Genomic DNA, 26,286 nt, shown 5'->3' on the forward strand with positions numbered 1-26,286 from the left:
CAGCATCAACAAAGACCTAATTCCACAGGCCGCGATTCGATTATCAACATCTCAGCAAACACAATCGATCCGAATATTTGAATAGAGCGATAATCAATCCAATTACGGAGCACATTTTTTTCTGCCTCCTCCTACGTTTCTAGCACCCCTAGGCGCGCGGTATTGTGTGGATGCAGCCGCGCAACAAGGGCTCGCAAGAATTAGCCCTAACAAGAGTCGCAGAGCCCATGTGATTAGTGACTCAAAAAGGAAATTAAACGATAATGACCTAATATCCTAGCGCTAATTACCGGCCCTCTTGTGCTGGATGAGCGCTCCGAAATTGCCCCACATGATGCGGCCTAGGCTTCGGTATCGCTACTCCATTTTAGCTTAATACACTCGTTTTTGTTTTAATTAGTTTGGGCAAAGCAAGTGCAGTTAAATCTAAAGTTTTTTAAACTATATTAATATCACAAAATAATATTAATAATAGCAGCAGCAGTTAAATTGTCTAACCATGTTAAAGATAGCCGAAGTGTCTTACCTACTAATGTACAGAAACATTGTATTGAATTAGTTTGGATATATCTATAGATTATAATAAATATTAGCCTGATATTATTAATATTTACCAAATTATTAAAATAACAACAAAAAATAGGGACAAATGTACTAATTATATTAAAAAATTGTTATTTGAAAAAATGTATCCAAAGAATTTTACAAGCAAAAAATAATAGCCAACATTTTTACTAAATATATATATATGTATATATAAAGTACTCAAAAGCTCTCATATATAACTGCATAACTCCATTCTGGTGTTTAATTGCAATTACCAACCTGAAAATCATCGCTGAAAGACGACAATCTGTATTCGCGAGTGTAAAATTGGCGCCGTTAGCCTTCGCTAAACCCTTGTCGTTTGATGAGATTTTTTTCTCTATGTTGTATAAAAATAGTAGAACAATAATATGTACAACGATCCTAACGACAGTGATGATGAAGAGAATAAATTTTGTGTGAAATTTAAACGAGTCAAATAATAGTTACCGACAACGAGGCATGCAAATTTTATACGAGTTGCTTTTATATAAAAATAACCAATTAAAAAATATTAATTGCAATTAAATTACTTATCAATTCATTGACTATATATAATTGTTGTATAATTGTATTGTGGCTTTTTTGTAAACTTTATTGTAATATACAAACAATGCCCATTCGTATCTTTCAATAATTTTTTTAATATAAAACCTTAGAGGTATTTCAACGCTTTTATTTTGAAAAGTACATTTTAAAGTTACTGGTTAAAAAAATGCTTGTAATTCCTAATACTCTTCAATTAAAAATTCCAGAAATATATAATTTTTTATAAATTGTTTTTTTAGCAAACATTTTTTTACGTACACTCTATCTTATATTTATTTTTGTTCCTATATTTTACTAAATGTAAAAATAATAATAATGTAAAAAGATAAAATATTAAATATATGACTAAAAAATAAAAGACCACAAATAAATTGGCGTTAAAATAAAAAAATGAAAAATAAAATAAATAAATAATTGCTCGTGAAAGCTTTTTATTATTACATAATTATTCCTAATAGAAAAAATATCTGTTAAAAACAATATGAATCTGAGAAAAAAATAATATTGGCAAAATTAATCTTAAAAAGATTGAAATTCTAGCCATTGCTTTTTAACGTTCTATACTTAAAATATTCCTACTGCAAATACACAAAAAGTCATACGTGTATTCCATAAATTATAAAATAAGTAACAATTAAACAATTAACGTAGTAAATATGCTGGAAGTTTTAAGCAAAGTATAAAAATTAAAGAAAAAATCATCTAGGCTTTTAATGACTTTTACTACTTATCTTGAATACTTAATGCGTGTTTACTATTTAAATATTTCTTTACTATCTGAGAAATCACTCCAAATTATTCCAATTAAAAAATCAAACCAAAAAATACCGTGTTAATAGATTTTCGTCCAATTAGTCTTTTACTTTTACTAGTAAAATATTTTCAAAAATAATCTTATCGCGTTTGAAAGAATTTTTGGTAGTATTTTTTTCTGCATATAATAAAGACAAAGTGTCAGATCTACAGAGCTTGTTGCTATTGCGACCTTCAGACTAATATTTAAAAAAATATTTTTAAACGATAAACAGCTGATGAGTAACGCTAAAAAATATTTTAAATTATTAAAGTTATATTACATTGTTTAATAGTATAATTTCAAGACATTATAAATAAATTAATAATAATTAATTAACTTTTTTATACTAATCTTAAAATATGTTGAAGTTATTTTTTAACTGATCTTAACCTTGTAAACGCCGTAAACTATTAGTATGGCCGTGCAATACAGGCCGGAAATTTTCTAGCAAAAACAAAAACTTTTTTATTCGAAAATGTATCGATGGTATAATATGACGACGTATAAAATAAATATACAATGTATCGTTTTAACCGTAATTTAACCAGAAAAAACAATAAAATTAAAAACAAAAAACAATTTAAATAAATAAAACTATAATAATATGAAAAAAATATTGTAGTATAAAATAACGGCCAATACTTTATTTTTATTATTATTAGTCTCGTTAATTAATTATGGATTTAAATCAGACAATGCTTTGATTTACATTTTTTCTTAAGAGATGTCACTGCATATTTAAGTTATTTACGTCACACAAATCACTTTATATTAGCTAGTAAAATGAGTGTAAAGTAAAGCGTGTTAATCTGCTCGTTTTTATGGCCGACTTCGTGCGCCCAGACATAAAGCGTGCTAACACGCTTAAGGCGTCGAAAGGGTTAATGATCAGCAACTAACATTAAACATACTTAAATTAAAAAATAATATATATATTTAATGTCTATAACCTAATAATTAAAAATATTGAATCATGTATTTTTTAATTCAAAAAACAAGCAGACATATACAAAATAATGGAAAAAAAAACACTATGTAATTGCCGAAATTTCAGAAATGACTGTGTTTTCAGAATTTTTTATTCCTTTAACCTAATAATAAAACAAATAAAATTTGTATATTATTTTAAATGATATTTTTATTGATTATTACTGCAAATAAATTTCGAAAAAATGCCAAATTGCGAATTCTCATTTTTCGAAAAAAATTCTGAGAATTTTTATAGAGCCTTTTTTTAGTTAAAATATATTTTTTTACAAATATTTTAAACTACTGCATAAGAAAGTCTGTCCGTGCTAGATGTTTGAAAATATGCATTCTTTTTTAAAAGATTTTTATAAAGGTTGAAAATATTTTATTGGTTCAAATTGTTCACGATTTTCTCAACTGCTCAAATTGGCATGATCTTTGCTTTGGTAATCTAAGAACTACATTAATAATCAGATAAGAAAAAATTACTTCGGGTGGGAACAGACAAATTAAAAAAAATCTGGTTTTCTTTAGACTATCGCCTAAAATTTGTCTGTCAGCAAACTAATAAGCATATCTTTATATTGTTCAAAATATAAAAAATGCATAGTAGAAACAGCTTTTTTAAACATTTTTTTTAACGATTTGTATAAATATCCATTCTGGTCTTTAGATTATCTGTGTTCACTAAAACAATTCATCATCCTATTGAAGATTGTTATCTTTAGCGATGATTTAGTTATATTGTATTAAATACAATATATTTTATTAATATAATCACAAACTATATAAAATATATATATTTTTCAAGACTTCTTGAGAAATTGAGTAGTGAAAATAAAGAATATTATTTCTTAAGAATTTAAAAACATTAGGTAAACAAAATTTTGAGCTGCTACTGATTAATCTTTTTGGTGGCAAAATCATTAAATGAAACTTTGTGCGTATTTAAAGTTAAAAATATTTAGTGATTAATTAAATATATCGTATTCAAACTATATTTTACGACTTGAAATAAGGAATATTTGAGAACTATATGACTGTATTATTTATTATTATTATAAGCGATTTAAAATTATTAGGATATCTAAGAAAATTTGAAACAATCTGAAATTTAAATAATAATAATATAGATATTCATAGTAGAATTTATGTTTGTTCTAGTTCAACGATTTTCACCCTTTTAAATAGCTTACCCCTTTTTGTTAAAAAAAGAGAGAAATTAACTCCCCATCCAACGCCATCTTTAATCAAAGGGTAGTGTTAATTAATATTTGCATACAAAATATAAACATTATTGTATTAAAATTAATTTTAATAAAGCAATTTGATACATAGTGAGGATTAATAAAAAAAATAATATGAAAAAGATTCATACATTTTTATTTCAAATAACAATTACAAACACAATACTTGAAAACACAATAACGAGAAAATATAACTTTTAGAAAAAATACAATTAATAGAAAAATGTACCTACAACTATATTAATTAAATTTTCAATAAAGGGTAATAAAAAAAAACGTTTTATCACAGTTAAAAAAAGTATATATGTATATTAAAAATATTTTAATTATATTATAAATATTTGTGAGTTGCATAGTATATATATTTTAGTTACACTTAATTAGCCGATGAATTTATTTTGTAACGGCGTGCGTAGATCGTAAAACGTAATTAAATTAAACTCTTTTATTCGTATCCAATTTCAACGAATATGAGGGTAATTCAAACTTGGCGGCGGGGTGTAGAATGCCACTCATTTATTGCGGTATAATTAGGGTTGAGGCCGTTGCCCCCATCATCGTAGGTACCGATTCGAAGAAGACCAAACACAGAACGATTTTGACTTCCCAAGACGTTACAAAAGGGTTATATCACTTGTTTGAACAAGGGAGAAATTTCTTTAAATAATATTTTTATATTATATATCTTAGATATCTCACTCAATTATTATATAGTACTTGTTACTTTTAAGTTAAAATTATTTCGAATGGACTGTACGATATACCATTTCATCTTTATCAATATTTTTCTAATGTTTGTACCATTGATACATCTTAAATTTAGATATAGTGTCTTAGTAAAATGTTCTATGTTATTTGTATATCTACAGCTCGATTCTATTTAATAAATATCTCATTTCGTTCGAAGCCACTTTGCTGATATTTTGTTGTGTTTAACACGAATATAAAGGGGGCTGCCCCCACGACATCCAGGGTCACACGAAAGTTGTGTGTCTATAAAACGGAAAACCGTCTATCACCCCCGCAACTCCGACAACATAATGAGGGATGATGACTTGGCGTGCTGCACTAAATTACATCGAATCGCACTCGAAATGCACTCGCACACTTACATGCCTTAATTAGCCCTCATTTCCTATTACTCGCTTTTTTCTTCATATTCACCCTCGGCCGTCATTCACCCTTTTAATTTGTACTGTAATTCGATGACTGACTGTAATTACGGGGCCGCAATCGATCATCTCGGATGTATGTATGTTTTTTTAATCGTTTTCCTTGCAAGCGTTGAGTGTCGAGTGCATTTATGAAATGGCATTGAATATTAATAACTTTATGTTCTTTTTGTTTATTTTGTTAATTTTTTTATAGTATAGTTAGTTATTAATTTAAATAAAATATATAAGTGATGGCATAACTTAATGAAACATTTTCAAAAATTAATTTAACAGTTACAAATAAATATTTTATTTCCGGTTATATACCTTATCCTTTTCCTTCTCTATGCTAGTAAAAAAGTCCACGTTTTTGACGCTTTGTTTACTTTGAACATATTTGAAGTACTTCAGCAATCTATTTATCTTTAAAACGAGTAAAACGTCTTAATCATTATATCATTATCAGAAACGTCCCAAATATCACAATGCAACATTAGGCTTCGCAGTATATTTTTTCTTCTAAAACTTATTTGTATAAAGTGCCTTAATAAATATGATGCACAAAAACGATAATAAGTCATACTTTTTCTTGAATATTTATTAAAAATGTTACACGATAACTTTTTGTTATTAAATTTTAATCAAAATATAGGATCAAAAGTGCGTCATAAATAATTTTTTTTTTTTTTTAATATTTTCATCTTCATCTTAATTAAGATAAATCAAGTTTTTGTATACTCAAGTCTTTTAAAATGAGTGGTATTTCCTAGATTTTTTTATTTTATTTTATTTTTAATTAAATTTTTTTATTGCATAAGAAAAAAATATTACTTTTTTATTGTTAATATTTGACTAAATAAACGTCATAAATATTACATTTAATGTATATTTCAGCTGATTCAGATATGCAATATTGTAAAAAAACACTTAACTGAAACATAATTAAATGAAGGAAAAAAAAGGAATAATATTATTTAATTTATAAATGCTGTACAAAATATCACACAATAAACACAGAGCACAACAATATTTTTCTAATATGATAATTATCTCTATAAGCTAAAATCGGTTCATTGTTTATAAACTTTAAAATAATGTTGCTGAGGATCAAAACAAATCTGTCGATAACATACGATTAAAAAATGTAATACTGATAAAATTTCACTTACATAAAACATCATTGGATCAAGAACAATGTTAAATTGGAATTGTATAATAATATTTTTAGGACAATCCGCAAAAAATATACTGCAAGGGGATTCCTAAATGGAATAAAGAAACACTATTATACATTACGAAATAAATATTTTTTTAATGTCTTTTTATGATTATATTATGTATTATATGTACTATGATTAGTTAAAATTTATTTGGTAAAAAAATTAGTTATATTAGCTATATAACTTATACTTGATTTCTTACTTATAATATTCGTCTGACTTTAAATTTCAATTATCTCTACATGATAAAATCAGATTATTGCTCACAAGATTTTAAATAATGTTGTTGAGGTCCAAAACTAATCTTATCTGTCCGTAATTTAGAAAACAAGTAATTGTATCGACAAACTAATATAAAATAATTTATGATTTATAATATGAAATACCTGAGATTTAAGATTTAGGTGTCAAGACATCACAAATCTTGAAAATACCTAGGAATCATTTATATGAAAGAGTGGAGACTAAATCTTTTATAATAGATACAATTTTATAAAGATAAAAAAACATGTCTTTTACTTATAGCAAACAATTTTTTTTTTGTTATTTTTGTATTTATTTTTCACTAATAAATTTACGTAATTCAGAATAAGTACTAAATAACTTATTCTGCGGTTATAATTCAATACATTAAATATATTAATTAAATACGTATACATTTAGAAAAATATTAATTATATTAATTTTAAAAGAACAAATAAGAAAATTAAGAAGCATGGTAAATGAAAACGAAAATAATAATCTTTGTATTATTTATTAACTTAACTTTATTTTATAAAATATGCATGAATTTATTAAAAATATATTTTTTAATTGCCTTTGATTTGATTTTATTAAATCGTTATGTTTTAAAAGCAATATATATTAGGGGTACCGGAAAGAAAACCATTATTTTAAACATCGTAGGTCTTATTGAAATTTTATTTTCATATTATTTTACATATTATAAAATATAATCCCCATAGTTATCTAGAACTGTTTGCCAACTTTTAGGCAATTTTTGGATTCCCGCTTTATAACAATTTGGTGGTTTCGAATTAAAATACGTATTTAAATGATTTTCGACTTCCTTCAGATTTTCAAATTTTTTGTCTCTAAATGAATGTTCCATAAATCTAAAGAGATAAAAATCAGAAGGAGCGAGGTCTGGCGAATATGTAGGATGCTTCAAGACTTCAAAATTTAAATTGCATATTTTTTCACGGGTCATCTTTGCACTGAGAGGGTGCGCGTGGTCGTGTAACAGAATCACTCCTTTTCGGTTTATCAAATTCGGACGTTTCACTTTTAATTTCTAATTCAATCTTTCGAGTTGTTGACAATAAACTTCTGCAGTTATCGTATCACCCAGTTTTAACAGTTCATAATGGATAATTCCACGAATATCCCACCATACACACAATAGGACTTGCGAAGGTTGAGGTCGGGCTTAGGGGTCGGAACAGGTACTTCCTTCTTTGAAAGCCATTGTTTTTTTCGCACCACGTTGTCGTATACTATCCACTTTTTGTCACTAGTCACAATTTAATCCAAATATGGGTGAATTCTGTTTCTTGACAACAGTGAATCGCACGTGTTCATTCGCTCCTCTTTGTTCGCTACGGACAGCGCACGGGGAACCCAAACACCCATTCGATTAGTTTTGCCGAATTTTTTTGTGTTCTTGCACTGTAGACCACGGAGCAGCAAGTTTTTGGGATAAATCCTCGATACTTTGACGAGGATTTGATTACAAAATGACCTTCAGCAGTTCATCGTCGAATTTCGAAAGTCGTCCTGATTTCGGAACGTCTGTTAAAGTCCTATCGCCAGATTTAAATCGCCGAAACCAAAACTGGCATCTGTTTGCTGTTATTACTGCTCCATAAATTTCAATAATGGTTTTAGCTGCCTTAGTTGCTTTCCAGCCTTGATCGAAAAAAAAAGTAGCATGCAATGCCGTATGTATTGTTCGATTGCTTCTGGTTTGCTAATTTTACCCTTAAGATTAAAAAAATATTTATGGCGCAAAAAGAAAGCCGAGGAACAATACTATAGAAAAAAAAACATACAAAGATGCTCACTCCACCTTGTCCAGGGTCAAACTGATCTCAAACAAGGAATGTAAAAAAAAATGGAATCTTTTCCGGTACCCCTAATATATATATAAAATAATTTGTGCCAAATTTTACAGAAAATGCTTGAGCGATGTGTAAATCATTTTCAGATCTAATTTTATATTTATGTAGCTTTTCTCTAAATTTAAATTTAGTATTTATAATCGATTTCCTCTCTTAGCTTTTTTTTTACCATTATTAGTTATTATTTTAGAAAAATACTTATAGACAAAATAATTATTTTCATATATAAGTCTCATGTGGGAGCATCAAAATGCAAATTTAACAATTTTTTTGTAGCATTACTTAGAATCAACTAAAGTGATTTCAATTTTAATACATTTTTATTAATATTTTAGTAAGCAATATACATTTAAAAACTGTTATATTTTAGTTTACTACTACCTATTTTTTTATTGCATAATCATATACAATCGATAAGTAAGATCAGAACTGGAGTTCTTTATGAGTATAAAAGAGATTACTGATGTATTTAATACCTCAGTTTAATAATTTAGTACCATATAATAATAAAACATTGAATGTAAAATTCAGTAAATTTAAATTAGTATCTTTAGAAGAAATTCTTAACATAAATGAAAATTGGGAAATACTAAGAACTAAATTACATTATTATGTAAATAAAGCACTCTCAAAATTTGAAGATTGCTACTTTTATACCTAAGGCTTCTGTAAATTGTCTGGCTATTAGTGTCATTTAATGTAACTCTCACGATCTTATTTGACATTAAAATATTTTTGCAATCATGATGGAAATCCCAGAATTATTTTAATAGCAAATGGAGATTCTCTCTATACGTAAATGCCCTCTGCGATGCTTTGAACGCTTCTAGATCCGTTAGTTATTTGTGCCATTTGTAACACTAGCTCGCATCATTCTTAAATTGATATCAATGATAGACATCTTTAGTGACTTTACTTCTTCATTTAAATAATTGCAAAGATTTATTATATAAGGATATTTGGCTATTATCCGTTTTTACATGCTAGCACTGTTTTTTGACTAGCAACAAATCGTAAGGAAAATGCTTTTGAGTTTTGTTTTTGATTTTTTTAACGTCTTCAAGAGTTACGAATCCCTCCTTTTTTAATGCACCACAATGTCCGCACTAGCAGATTTGCCTATAGCTATCACCATCCAGCTCCTTAATACGTTGGCGTTGCAAATTGTTATATTTAGTGTCAGTTTCAAGCTATTCCACTTCCTTGGATAAAAAATGAAATATTTATTTTTATTTCTATGTGTTTAAAAATGTACAAGCTTCTGTATTGTTATATGATTTTTTTATGTTACATATTGTACTGACATTTCTCGCGAGCGTTTCGCGCCGCGTTTTTGCACAATTTGTCATTACAACAAAAATAAAAAAAAGGGACAGACCGACAAACAACAGGCAAACGTCCACAGTGGCGGCGGCGTCGTCGTCAATTTTGAAATGGCAAAACAAAAAGCGCAAATCAATCAAGCATGCTAGTGGTGAATTGTTCGGGGGCGGCCATGGAAACTTTGGTCCGTACCCATACCCCTTTCGCGGAGCGCCCTCGGCCGGGGCCTCCACCCTCCCTCCGAGAGCCACCCCAGAGGCTGGAGCGGGCGGGTGGGCTTTAATTAGAATATGTATATTAGTTCCATTATGTCTAATTATAAATTCTATGGCTATTCACTACTGTTCAGCGTCCTTCCATACTACGTAACGCGAGACCAGTGGCGCTCCGCGATGGCGCCACGTACGTGCGCGCGCGGTCCGCGATGGAACTGTAATATGGGATAATTAATTACGTTATATATGTATTGTGTAAGTGGTTGTATTAATAAATATTAACTTAATTTAAATTATGTAAATAAAATCGCAATCGATTCGTTAACGCAATTTATTTTACGCAGAACTAACTTTTCTTCTTCGACAGTTAGCAGTGAAAAATTAAAAGCTAGACAAAGCTTGAAAGGTCAAACGTTATTGTTCCAAGAAATTATTCATTTTATTTAATAATTTTAAAATTAAACAGAAAGACGTAAATATTATTTTAAAAAATGTCTATAAATTACACACATAAAATGATACGAATGCTTTTATATTAAAAAATAACATTGCACCGAAAAAATAACCGAAAACAGATACAAAGCACCCAGAAAAATACCCACGAAGAGAAAATTCCCAGAAAAAATTATTGCCAAATTATTTATTATGCTGAAACGTATGACGTATGCTTCGATAATATAGTATTAAATACAACCACGCATTTAACATTATTATTTAATGCTAGTATATATCTTATAAACGATGGATTTTATATAAAAATAATCAAATCAAACCCTATTTTTTTTGTATATTTAGTTTTTTGTAGAAGCCGTCAAAACAAAATTTATTACATTGAATTACTATATTAATTCAGGACAATTCAAGAGATAAACATAAAAGTTTCTACATTGGTAATTTAAATAAATATATTATTGCATTTGTAAATCAAGTTTGTTTTCAAAACTGTTAAATTTTTTATAACAAAAAAACAGTAACGTGCAATAAAATTGATTACCGATAGTTTTTTGCTGCAAATAGTTATTACATAAAAACAAACTATTAATTGATAAATTGCAAGGGAAAAAAGCACGTCAATTGTGTTCGATTTTCAAGGTTATTTTTACTCTTTTCCTTGATGCTTTATTTCACCATAAATTACTCCAAATATTTTGTATGATCAATCAGCAATCATAGGGGTTTGGTTATAACGTTATTAATGAACTGATGGTTTTAATAGAAGCGTCTTAAAAGCATATTAAATTCGAGCAAATATCAAAGTTTTATTACTATTTTTCTGATTATATTACTATAGCTCGCTATAAATGGAGAATTATATAAGTGTGGGCTTAACATAAGTCGCAATTAGTCCTAAAAAGCTTAGATAATAAAAGCACGTCAAGTGCGATTGAATGTCAATAGTTTTTACTGCGTTCACCATGAATTATTACATATACATTTTCATGATCAATCAGAAATTATGAGTGTTAGGTTATAATGTAGAAATAAAGAATCAATAATTTTAATGAAAGCGTCATAAAGAGCAATAATCAAAAAGCACGTAAAGTGCAATCGAAAGTCAAGGTCATTGAGGTATTGATGTTTTATTGTTATAATGGTATAATGTACTATAAAATATTATTAATATAAAGTAAAGTCAATCAGGAATCATGGGTGTGTAGTTACAACATATAAATAATGAACCAATTGTCCCGATGAAACCAAGATTTAAAAAGCACTGTTGTTGTATTCTATTATGAATCTTAATTGCAAAATCATATGATAAATTAAGCCAAGAGAATTGTAAGAAAAGAGATCTTGGATTTTGCATAACTGTAACGCACCAGATTATTCGTAAATTTGCAAAATATGATTTTTTTAGCTAAAATTTTGGTTAACGCATAAAAAGATTTTTTTGCGTTTTGTAAACAGCTATTTTACATAAAATAACAGACCTTGGTATTATTAATAACTCTTAAATTCTTTATTCAATATTTATTTATGTCTTTAAAGTTTTGCCAGTCAATAAAATATAAGCATTTATTATCAACACACACTTTAAAGTAAAAGTAAATATCATTTAGGATTAAATTAAAAAATAGAATAAAAAATAATTAAATATAAAGAAATATTTTTATTGCTCTAACAAATTTTATTTGTGTCAATTTATGGTTTAAGTGAACCGAAACTAAATTAAAAACCTATTTTACGTGATTGTGCAATGATGCGAAAGTTGAGAATGAATCAGTCTATTTTTGACGAGATTTTACAATTTAAATATATTTATTAAATGGCGCTTTTGCATAAAAAATTAAGCAAAAAAAAGCTGACTTAATTTTGATAAATAAATCTCTTTTTATTTTTACTTATTAGGCAAAATATTTTTTCTACATTATACTTAAGTGAATAGGAATATATATGAAGTTAGAAATATGTTTATTTATATAAAGAAAATAAAAGATATATTATTATGGAAATAATGGCTTTATCGACGCCACTGTGTTCCGATAGCGACGTCTATAACAAAAGGCGTTCGATCGTAATGCAAATTTATATACACTTATTTACGATCCTACATACATTAATAAACGTAAACACACATACACACGCATAAATATTATTTTAATTATGTATATACCTAATACTAACAACAATAAACAGGAAGTAGGACGTTATTTTCTGATAATAATTTTTATCAATAAAAGCAAATGCCTTTTTTGATATAATATAGTGTTATTTAGAAGAAGAATCTTTATAGAATAGAATTTTTTTCTGCGAATAAATTTTTTTGCTATGTCTGCTATTTGTATTACAAGATAAAGACGATTTTCTTAAAACACTTTTTGAAGCAAATTACGATTTTAATCAAATCAATGTCGAGATTAAATTGGAAAAATATTAAAACATACCTTTAGCTTATTAGTAATTAAAAAATATTTAAAATATCTTTGGGGTACCAATGGACCCCGATTTACCCAGGCAAAGTTAATGAATAAATATTGAATTAAGGAAAAATATATCATTGCATAATTCCTTTCAGATTAAAACTATTTTTTTTGTTAATTAAAACAACTGATAATATTTTTTTGTTAATCACAACTACTGATAACATTAAAATAAACCACTTTAATTTTGTTATTTTCATAAAACAATTAGATAACTCAAAACTACATCAAATAGTAATTAACTTTTAACGACATAAACAATAACAAATTTATGCTAATGTTGACGAAAAATATTAACATTTGTAATAATTAGATAAGATAAAATTGTATTTAATGGTTCATAAAGTTTTTTGATTTTTTGTATATTAATGCAAATAAAGTTATTTTAAAAATTATATAAATGTTAATAGTTTTATTAGAGATTTTTAAAAGGTAACAATTAAATTTTCAACGAATATTTTATAGCACCACAATTTATTGAAATATTCAAGATAATTGTTTTAATAAAAAACTATTTTTAATACATACTAAGAAAAACACAAAAAAGTATGTCAATTTTAATTATAAAATACTTTAAATTTAGCCTGCATATTAGAATCATTTAAAACAAGTTTATATTTATTGTATATTTTAAAAATAATTATTGTATATTTTTTTTAATTTAAAATATTTGTCCTGTATAATCTATATTTTTTTCTAATTCTGGTCATGTTATATTTTATCCTACGTATATACACAAATATTTATAATAAAAGTGTATGTAATACTATTTTTTTATTTTATTATTTTAAATATTAATTAATAAATATCAATACTCACGTTTTGGGTTGAGTTTCTTTTTGTAGTCATTTGATTTATTATCTTAAAATTAAGATCAGCTTAAAACCCTCACCTAAAAATAAAGAAAAAAACATTACTTAATTTAATTAAAATAATTCATGTATTAAAATAAATTGAAAAGTTGTTTTACAAATTAATGATTAAATAATCGCTTATGTATATTAACAAATAATGTTAAAAAAATATTTAAAAAATATTTATCATCCATGACTCATAATTAAAATGTAGATCTTGAGTCAAATTACAAAGATTTATATATTGTGAATTTATCGATGAATCATAACAAGCGTTAGCCTAATGCGTTACAACAGAGTAAACACCAGATCTGTAAATCAGTGGTTTATATTATATTTATTAAATAATATTAATTTAGCTTACTAATATGCATATATACATATGCACGACTTAGTTCGTTTCTCTTTGAAAAAACTAGCAGTAATCTGCTAGTTTCTGCAAAGAGATGACGTAGAATATAAGAACAGAAAATATACTAAGAAGCATTTTTAATTCATAACTGATGTTTATCTTTATACATTTGTGATCGTTTTTATTATAAACTAGTAAATATATTACCTATTATTTTTTCTTCATTTTATCACAACTTTCATTAAACTCTTATACAAAAACATTCCTATGTACATGTTTAATGTATTAGGTCCATACAAACAATATTTTGACTGTAACATCAAAACTTGACGTGATACATCATGGTCACTATAGAAACTTTGAATATAAATGATAAACTTAGTCCAAATAATGGTTACAAAATCTTTGTTGGCCAGTGTAATTATTACAAAAGTATTGTTCGATGCAAATAAAACCTAATAAAAATTGTAAATAATATTTTTTAGATATGCATTAGAATTATATTTTATTTGAAATTATAAATAAAATTAATATTAAACAATTAACACAAATTATATTCAATGAACCATCCAAAGGGTTGTTCCTCGTTTTTCTGAGACAATCCATAGCAGCAGAGCCTACGTTTCGCCCCCCTTTTTTATTTTAATGATCGAACCGCACTTTGAAATTAATTAATTTCCGGCCATAAGCCTATCGTTTCGCGACTCACATTTCCGATTCAGACAATTCGGCAGTATAAAAATACGATTCGGATTGCCGGCCCCGCGGTCCGGCAGGGGCATCGCCCCCCGGGCCCCTTTTCCGTCGCCCAAGCCTGCTTCGACCCCCATGAGCCCCACCCGTTCACCCACAGCCGCCCCCCGGTTCGGTAAACAATAGAATCCATTCTCATTATTATTACCCTCCCCCTGCCGATGCTTATATACGCTTACCCCTGTTTTAAGGCTAACTAATTTAGCACGTTCATATCGACGCGAAGGGGTATACCTTCATTATACCGGCGGCTACTTACAAGCACATTTGCATATTATATTGTATATATTTGTATATATGTATGTGCTGCGAGTGCCGATTGTGTGCGCCGGCCTTAATTTATTTGTTTCGCCCATCAATGGTCAAAAATGTCGATGCGAAAAAATACAAACAAGAATCAGAATCGAACTGAACGAATGATGGGAACATGTAAAAAAGAAAAATAAATGGGGGAGCTGTTGAGCTTTGCGGTTTTTGTTTTACAGGATGAGCCATTACATGTATTTTATTGTATAGCATATCAGGCGTAAGACAGTGATGCGTGTTATCGCCGCTACTTTTTAGTATGTACTTAAAGCGCTTGAGTCTTGAGAAAAAATAATACTTGTGTCATATAAATTATAAAAAAATAATATTATTGTTAGGTCCCTTAAATATTTATTTTTATAACAACGCTGTATAAATCAATAGTGTTTAATTAATTAGTTTCAAAAACCACATCTCTATGTCAGACACTATGCCAGAAGCAGATCAGAAAGAACAGCGCATTTCCATCTTTCTTGACCTGATGCCAAAATGTTATTAAATCTTTGGCTTATCGTGCTATTATGCATCAAGCATAAGAATCCTTGGCCGGCCTACTCCATTTAAGACGCCTTTAGTCATTTGGGCCATATTTAGGACATTTTTTAAAGAGGGTCCTTAACGGATCTAAAAAGATCTTTATCTTCATAGGGCTAATAAATAAACCTTTGTATTTCATAATAAGCAAATAACGACTTTTTATATTTAAAAATATATTTTAATTTTAATTAAAGCTAAATCTTAACTTGGCTCATGACAAACATTCTAACAATATAGTGGGATTAAATTTATTTTCACAATTGAGTGACAATGGTTTTTGGTTTATGTTTAATTGCTGAAATTCTTAATACATAACAACAGTAGTTTCGATAATTAAATTTTTAACTATAAAAACTGAGCCATTAAATATTATATAGGTCACAGTTTTTTTTTATCGAATAGAATAAATTTACATATACAACATTTTAACTTAAACAATGTTTTTTTAAAATAGTATTTTTTTACGAACTTTTTCAGAACTTAAAAATTCTCAGGTATTGCGTTATTTCGAAATTAAATATATGTCTTGCATATTTAAAGCATGATTTTCATAGTCCAACATCTCCTCCCTCCAGTATGCCCACAATCACGTATTAAATAGCCCGTCGATTGTACGCGTCGGTCTTAATGTATTTATTTCACCAATCAATGTCTGAAAATGTAACCGCGCCAAAAAAAATACAACTAGAACGAACCGAACTGAACGAATAATAAAAAATAAACAAAAATATGAAAAAAATCCACAGGGGGAGAATTGGTGGTTTGGTGAATTTAAACCCCTTGCGATTGTGTTGAGTGTATACTTTTTTTGATAGATTTTATTTTTACGCTGTCCCCCGTTGGGTATAACGAATTCAGGAATTCGTAATTTGGAAGTTCAAAATAATGGACGAAAAGCTGAATTTCAGTATGCATCTTTTCAAAACGTACGTTTTTGTATTTTTTATAATATTATTAATCGGAGATCACTTTAAAATAAATCATTTTTGTATATAAAATATAAGCTATTTAAAAAAATGATTATGTTTGTACAATCGTTAAAAATTAAAAACAATAAGACTAAGAAAATTACGTTACATTGTTCTAATGGACTTGCTGCTATTGCGACCTTTTAAAGGGGACATACTGAATCGGTGATTACTGCATTAATTATCAACAAAAGCAATATGATTTATTTAGCATATATAATAGACTTATCTCAAAGTAATGAACAAAGTACCACACGTTGAAAAATAAAGTTGCACTTATTTATCATGTTTAATTTTTTTTTATTTTATTATAATCTAAATATCTCGCAAACTTTTTTATCAAATAAAATAAAGTCTTACAAATTTATTTAACATAGCATTTAAAATCAAATTCAACTAAAAAAATTTAACATTTAACCCTCTACTGCCTTTTTTAAAGAAGCTTCATCAGACTCCAATGACAGATCGCCTCATTTTATCATCGCGTACGTTGCCCTCACGCTTCTGTGTGATCCAGAGGGTTAACTTCCTATGTTACAACTCTGGCAAAATAATATTGTAGCTAGTGGCAAACTATTGGTCTAACTATGCTGTCCGTATATTAGCGCAGATCCACCCGGATCCGATACAGTGCCGGGCTCTTTGTGTATACTTGGCTCTCGCTAATTAGATTTAGCGTAACGATGTGGACTCGCAAGGTACTCTACGGGTATCTTCAATACCCCAACCCTCTCTTTACCCCATATGCACAATTGAAAGTGCCCCGCGCTAATTATGAATTTATATTATTAGTGCACGTACTCTCTTATTACAACAATGCTCGCTTTGTGCGTTTAACCCTTAAACGACCCTCACAATCCCGGGTCTCTCGGCTTGGCGCGCTATAACCGTTTTTATCCATTCACGATTGAATACTAGTGTTCAATAATTGAACACCTTTTCAGTGCGATAGATCAGCTGTAACAGTAATTAATAACCGACTGAAGTTTCCGATATACGCAAGTACTGATTTGTTAGAAATGCTATCCTATCATAGGGAATATTGTTTTAACAATATTATTAACCACTGACTCAAATTTAAAAGTGAAGTCGATAAGATCATATTTATTTATATATATTAATTAAAATAAAATCATAAAAGACCTAACAGCTTATCCTAAAACGTCACGATAATAATAAACAAAATAATACGAATCGGACCAGCTCCTCGTAGCTAGCATTAAATACATCAATATGCAATACCAACGTAAGCTGGGATGAGACAGCTGTAGGCGATTCGAAAATAGTCCCGAATCTCCTATAGTTGTCATAAATAAGCCCGAGCATCTATAGAAATTTATCGTTTACGTGTAGAGAAAACCTTCACTTGCCCTCAAAAGTATTTCTGAGATCTTTAGTGGAAGTTTTTCTAGCCAAAATTTTCCTACCAAGATCATAGAAATAATCCGATGGCGAACGCCATTGACACAGTATAGCACATTTTAAGAAACTTAAGGGCAGACAGATAATTTAAATTATTATGTAGAGAGAAAGGAGTCTGCAAAAGATCGAATGCATTTAAGCAATTGTAAATCATCTGCATACAAAAGTAAACTTAAATTTTTAACTACCATATCTATGTCATAATTAAATTACGTAAAGAGCAGAGGGTCCAGGTTACCTTTGAGGAACCCCTGAAGGGGTAATATATTATTTTAACAGTCAACTGCCATATGTTACACACTGTCCACAATCGCTCAAATAACCGAGTTAAATCATCCTAGTTTTTTTAGTAGTAACCCATAACTAACAAACCTTGTCAAAGGCCTTCTCTGTATTTAAGAAAAAATCTGTATTTAAGACGTTAACTAAATACGTAAAGATCTATTGATCGTAATGCTTGAATCAGGATTTTAGGGGAAGTATTGGCAAATGGAATCAAATGGCAAGTCAAAAGAAATTCAATACAAGTAATTAATAATATGCAATCTTGTTAAAATTAATTCTGTAAATCTACACTTTTCCTTATTTTAAATACGCAGTTTAATTAAAAATATGTAGTATTACTTAGTAAACGTAAAATTAAATTTTGAGCACAACCTATTAAAAAAATAGTGATGATATTTGTTAAATTATCTTTCTTACAGATTATTGTGAGTTTACTTTAACTCTTAATTAAATATTTTTAATTAAATAACTTTTAATTAAATATGTTTAAAGATTATTTAAAGCAATTTAGTAAGATAATAGACATAATTAAAAACATCTAATTATTGTGTCTGTATCAATATTTTCAATAATTAAAAATTACACACAATATGCCATGAATATATTATTAAAAATATTATTATTAATTAAAAAAAATATTGATTGATTTTATAATTTATTTTTAAAATATTTTTAAAAAATACTTTAAATCTAAGTTATGATGATGTCATAATGTCATAAATAACAACGAATATATTAGCAGCATTTTATATAAATTAAGAATATAGCTGATTTTTCAGATGATATGTTAGGGTAAAAGTTACACAGTAAGCTTTCAATGGAATAGATTACAATTTAATGTTTTTTTTTCATTTTAAGAGAACTTTTTAAAATAGTATTTTTTAAAACAATAATTATTGATGCAATTAAACATAATCAGTATATCAATAATATAAATACGCAAAAAAATTATCAGTAAATTTAAAATACCTAGCGAACCCCGCTCCTAACTGCTTAAGCAAGATCGCTAGCCCACATTATTTTAATTTTTTAATTTTAGTAGTCATTACATAGAATAAATTTAGATATATTAACTAAATTATTTGTATTTGATTTAGACGCAAAGTTATTGAAAATAATGTATTTAAAATAGTATATGTTGCTTTGATGCAAAAAAAAATGCTTTATAAATATTTTACGTAAAATATATATTACATACAATATTTCTAAAGCATTTTTTTCGGATTTAATATAATAACTTGAGTACAGTGTATTTTATTAAAAGTTCTTTTATGAAACATAGATTATTTAATAGTTTATAAAAATAAATTAATTGGTTCGGTGCATGTGTGAGGTTTTATTGTATTTTATCAAAGAAAGATTTTGAAAATAGCTGTAGAACTTATTATTTTATATATAATATATGATATATAAAAAGACTCGATTTTTTTTATATAAGCATTTTGTGTGGTAAGAATTATTATTGGTTAAGAAGCCACAAATAAAATATCATTATCGAGTCACGGCACCGGACCAGTTTACTTTTTTTTTACAAAGATAGTATTTTTTTCACTAATTGTAAATAAATTGCTAATAGCTGTTTTTTTTTACAATTAGTGAAAAAGTTATTTATATGTTAATAAGTTTACATAATTTTAGGGTTAAGTATATTTTTATAATATTACATACCTAATCCAAGTTATTATCTGTATCTTAATTATTAGATTAAGTATTTATAGAGGAAATGTTGAAAAAAACTTCTTTGCGGAAGCATAAGGGTTATACATATGTTCTGTGTCAATATTTTTATAGAATCTTTTATTCAAAATCAAATTTTTAAAATCACTAATTTACTTGAAAGCTATGCAAGTCTTTAACTTAACGCGTCCAGTTTTTGATTATATAATATTTTAGTAACCATTTATCTAAAAATAAATATTAACGTTTTACTTTACATATTATTTATATAGTTTTCTAATCGTTAAACGATTTATTTCCCAATTTTTTTATAATATTCTTGTATTGCTCAAATATTGTTGTATGTTATAAAAACATGCGCCTTAAATATTAATTTTAATCACTTAATAAATAAATTGCGCTGGTTTTAAAAACAATAATTTTAATTTGAGCGTTTCATGCAGATTTTAGTGAAATGAATTATTTCTATAATACCGTTTTTATTGCCTATATCTTAGTAGTACCATTTAGTAGCTAGAGAAACTCACCCACCGCCCAATTAACATATCCAACCAACAGAAGCAAACATCGAGGAGGGATATTTGTACAACACAAGTAACATCACTACAACCAGCTCAAAGGGTAGTCCGACCTCAAAATTTTATATCATTGGCGTACGTGTTAAAACTCAATTATCATCGACTTCGGGTTCCGGGTCGGGTTGCGGGTCCCGGTTCGTACACTTGTTAATCGTCCGTCAGTGTCTGCGCCCGAAAGCTATTCTGGATGCGGCTAATTCCGTACATTATTGATGGTGACCAGTGTTGCCAACCTTACGGAATATATTAAATATTATAATGTTCGGCGCTGGCAACACTGCGGCTTTGGGGTCGCGGGGCACAAAGTCGGCGGTACCATCATTAATTCCGTGCCGAATAATAAGGCGCACGGATAATTCGCAAATAACTGTATGTATGTGTATACCAACGTACAATTGACATCTATTAACCCTTTTCGGGATAGCACGAATTAAGCCTTAGTTGCTGGGGCTCGATATGTGTGCCCTATCGATGCGAAATAATGACCTTATCACACGATCGAGTTCTATAAGATTGGAATCGTTAGTTTTTACTGACACCGTATAGTATTGTACCTGTTAAAAATCATATATACGACTTGGTTAACTAAAAATCTAGTTGGCTGATCCTAACTCGAAAAAACACAACAACAAAATTAATGAAAATATGTCTGCTTATAAATCATTGCCACTACAATGAGTTAGTTTTTATATTTGTTAAGTTATTAATATTATTAAAATTTTGTTTGGTAATTTTAATAAGCCTTTAGTATTTATAATGTCATTAATTTATATAATAATATGCTAATAACTACATAAATGGTCTGTAATTATGAAAAACTATTATTATTTATTTATTTTATTATATTTTATAGCTAATCGTATATATACTCAACAAATTTAATCAAAATATAACATATACATAAACAGAATATAAAAAAATATTATAATTTATATCTTAATGCACGAATATGTTTTTTTATTCCATTGAGGAAACCCACTACATTTTTAGTGGATTGTCCAGGTAATAATATTATATAAATTCACACCTCCGTACAATATTATTGTTTTATTAAACCTAACTATCCTTTAAATATCTCTATTCCTCATATTAAATATATGTACATCTTTATTTTTTATTACAGGATCATATTATTTTCTAACTTAAATCAAACTACTGAAATTTTATTCTTTAATATTTTAATCATAACTCTACAATTAGTAAATTAATTTTTATTTGAAACAATTCTTATTGCCTTATCTAATTTATTAAAAATATATAATATTGTTCTACAATAATTTAAATATTATTTTAACTAAATATTATTCTTTACAATTGAAAGTTTAGCTTTATAATTTATATAAGTTTTTATTTTATAAAAAAATATACTATGCCTTGCTAGCTCTTAAATGTAACGGATTCATAAAAATTAAATACAAAACACTTTTTAGCAAAAATAATATATAAACTAAAGAATACTAATATAATAGTAAGCTAGTAATATGCTTCAATGATAATATATAAATATTATTGCTGCTTAATTCTTTAATGGTGAACTTTACAGGTAAAAATGATTCTATACATTGATTTAAGTCTATAAAAGCTACAAAAAATATTAAAAGATAATAGAAAGAGTGTGATATTTATTATATCATATATATGAATGTCCATACAATTATGTTGATTAACTACCATTAAATAGCTGTCGGATTTTCACTGTCATGAGGCACCGCAGCTAGCTAGAACGCTTTTTGAAAAACAATTCTTGCAATTAGATATTCGAATTATTGTATGCCTTTTCGCAATAAGTAAACTAAAATAGGGTAAATATATATATATATATATATATATATATATATATATATATATATATATATATATATATATATATATATATATATATATATATATATATACTACTTAGCTAAATATAAATTGTTAGTATTATCTTTAGAACGCCATGACAAAATAAGTAAGATTGCAGTTTGTTATTTTCAACGTAAAAAAATAATCATATTTAAAATACATTTTTAAATAAATTACTACATTAAGACAAATTCATTGTATAAAACAAAAATTTAGATTTTCAGGATATATCCTAAAAAGCTTAGTTTTTAGCTAAAAAAGGCAAATGGAAAATCATCACGTTGAACCTTATAAGGTTCTTTTGCAAAAAAACATTTGCCGCAGATAATATAAAATAAAACAATGTATTCATTAAAACACAAAAAAATCTTTCTTAATATTGCAAAAAATATTTGTTTTTTTATGCAAATATTTTTATGTAATATGAATTTTTTGCTGTTTCGGCAATATTTTAAAATATATATGTATATGTTGTTAAGTAAAAAAGACACGCAAAAGTGCGGGAATGGTTGTCTACGTTTTTAAATTTTGTTAAGCTTTTATTGTGCTTGTAGAAATTTAAAAACAAATCATTTTAAAAGTAAATTAACAAAATGCGTTAATGTATGTTTCAAGCATAAGTATGAAATAATATGTAGTATGTAGATATGATGCAAATATATAAATTCATTTTTATAAGTGGTTTGTAAACCAATAAAAAAAATATTGTTGTATATTTTATAAATGTATGTAGGATATATAACATAAATAAAAGTTCACTATTTCTTTAAACATTTACCATTGAATTTTCAAATACTAACAAATAGACAAATCTATCTAATCGAATTTTAGACTAGGCACGGTTTTAGCATATATTAATGGGTCAATTACAGAAAAGCCTACACATAAATTGCCTTTAATTTGATCAACCTAATTACAATATATATACAAATTAAATTAAACTTACATATTATATTATGGTCTTAATTATACTATTTGATTTATTATTATATATTTAATAGGTGTATGAGATTTTTTTTTTTGTGAAAAAATATTTTATTTATAACAAAAAATATATATTAACACACAAACAAGACAACAAAAACAAGATGAATAAATTATGAAATAGAAACACGCGCAAAATAAAAAAACTGATCCCCACATATGTTTGTATAATGTCGATGTAACGAATAAACTTGTTTCGCAAATAATAAATACTTTTATTGAGCTTTCAACAAAGACTGGTCCCGACAAAATTTTGATTAGTTGTCAGCGTATTGAATGTTATCAATGATTTTTTGTATAATACTATTTCATACCTTAATTTCAACTAAAGAACATCTAGTACTAAATTATAGAAAATATCTATACCTTTCAGAAGTTAAATGTTAACTCCAAAACAGTAAATTGTTAATTATTCTAGAAAGAAAAAATTGTCTAATTTGAATTTTAAATAAATAATATATTATCAACTATTTGACTTACTATTTAGTTAAAAAATATTTAGGGTTAAATATATGTGTCGTGTTATTTTTTCATTAATTACTATATTTTTTTTAAATATTACGATATATATGCTTGCTCAAAATTTTTTCCCTAATATTTCACATAATATTACACATTACAAAATAATTGTATTTTATATATTCCTTATAAACTGTCATTTTAACTTATTGTATATTATATTATCATTATACACTGTAATTATTTTTTAAATATTTAAGTTCAATTGGCAGCGTAGCGCGAAATTTCAATTGTTGCTTTACGTTTTAATGAAAAAATTGTAGGGGTTTTAACAAATAACATTTGAAATCTACAATAATTTAGGTTACAACCATAAACATTATAAATCAGCAGAACATACAGAATCAATCACCATCTTTCTAAAGCCATAAAGTTTGTCTAGAAAAAATACTAACTATCCTTTGTAATCATTGTACGACCAACTTGAAAGCTTTGACATAGAAGAGATTAAATTTGTCATCTCTTCTATGTCAAAGCTTCCTCAAAAGACCGTCATAAAAACCGATACTTGGTTACATCACCATCACTTGAAAGACTAAATAAATTATTTATTTTGTATATTGAACAATCAACTCTTTTTAAAATAATTCACACCACTTGACAACCAATCACGAAAAATGTATTTATAAAGAAAATACATTCATCTCAAAAATGGGCCGCATAGATCTCGTTTTTAACACCTAACTGATACAATACAGTTATCTTGAACTGTTACATATTAAGTCAATTTAGTCACAGATTTAATTCTAGGAGATCATAAAATGCAGAGCGTAATGTAATGCGCAAAAAAATAAAAGGTTTAAAGAAGGCGGCGGTTGCGGCCTTGTTTAATTGTGACGAATGAAATTCGGCACACAACGGTCTCTGACTCAGTCGTTTTGTGCTTGCCTGATTACGGTCAATCTATTATTATTAAATTGACATTTTTAAATCTATAGCCCCAAAAATTAATTTTACATTAAAAATAAAATTGTGATTGTATTTGTAAAAAAATAGGTATCTTTGATATTATAAAAAAAAATAAAACATCCACTATTTATGAACATCTCTCTTATACAGGAATAGACATAAGTGATGTGTATATATACAATATAGTTAAAATAGACTGAGCGCTTGCATAGAATGACCACCACAATCATCGCGCTACTAGTCAAACTAATACGTCGTATTAATATTGATTAAGAGTGAAGACCAGCGAGCTTGGTAGCTAAATGCTTTTCCAGTGGTTTCCAAACTATGATAATAAAATAAAATATGTATACATCATTTAAATTTAATATTAAAATAAATATTTTAGAATTTATATTTATTATGTATACTATATAGTGAAAACTTCTAAGCATTAACTTAAGAACTTAATCTTTAACTATTTAAAATATCAGGTTTTAATCATAAAAAAATATGTAATAATAGTTTTCGTGTTTAACCGCTCGTTTAATGTACTCAATATTTACTATACACATTCAACCAAAACTTTTAATTAAATGTACTAAACTGAACATACGTGAACTTTAAATATGCAAAATTAGCATGCGTAATTCAAATCAAGGTTAAGTATAATTATACATAATTAAACTATACTTTTGGATAAATTATTAGAAGTTTTATAAAATTATATATGTATAAGTATCTAATATTCACAGTAGGTGCATATGATTTTTAATTACTTCCGCCTATAATTATTGCAATGAACAACATAACAATGTTGCAATATATTTTATGAAAACTAATTAAGTAATTATGTTCTACTATACTATACTATAATTTTTTCTGATGATACGATAACCTAATTTCAGTATAAAAAATATAAAAATATAATTGTAAGCTCAATTGCTTTATATTTTTATATGTAATTAAATTTTACTCCTGATCTTTGTATGTTACAAAAATGTTTTTAGTTCTTTAATATTTAACTAAAATAAAATTGAGTTTCAAACATTGGTTTAAAAATGCTAACAATTAGGTATGATTATCCTTAAGAATTATTAAAATAAAAAAATGCTCTTTTAATCGTATTTAAATGAGTAAATTTTAATTAGGTAACGACAAATAAAGTGCGACTAATTGACCATCATTAAAATCGTTCATTAACACGTGCTGCGAGATA

General features: G+C 27.0%; 1 protein-coding gene across 6 annotated transcripts in view; it reads right to left on the reverse strand.

Annotated features, from left to right (window-relative positions):
• Positions 1 to 26,286, reverse strand: part of pdm3 (POU-domain protein pdm3) — a 257,264-nt gene that overhangs the window by 50,288 nt on the left and 180,690 nt on the right. For 2 of the 6 annotated variants that reach the window (XM_088192307.1, XM_088192303.1), the window contains exon 2: positions 13,919 to 13,991. The exons of the other annotated variants lie outside the window; for them this stretch is intronic. In XM_088192307.1, the coding sequence (XP_088048433.1) occupies positions 13,919 to 13,948 (30 nt within the window). In that variant the 5' untranslated portion in view covers positions 13,949 to 13,991. The remainder of the gene's footprint in view (positions 1 to 13,918; positions 13,992 to 26,286) is intronic. 6 annotated transcript variants of the gene reach the window in all.

Source organism: Plectrocnemia conspersa, unplaced genomic scaffold, assembly GCF_051122295.1.
Source record: "Plectrocnemia conspersa isolate PC_06_02 unplaced genomic scaffold, ASM5112229v1 ptg000009l, whole genome shotgun sequence".
NCBI lineage: Eukaryota > Metazoa > Arthropoda > Insecta > Trichoptera > Polycentropodidae > Plectrocnemia > Plectrocnemia conspersa.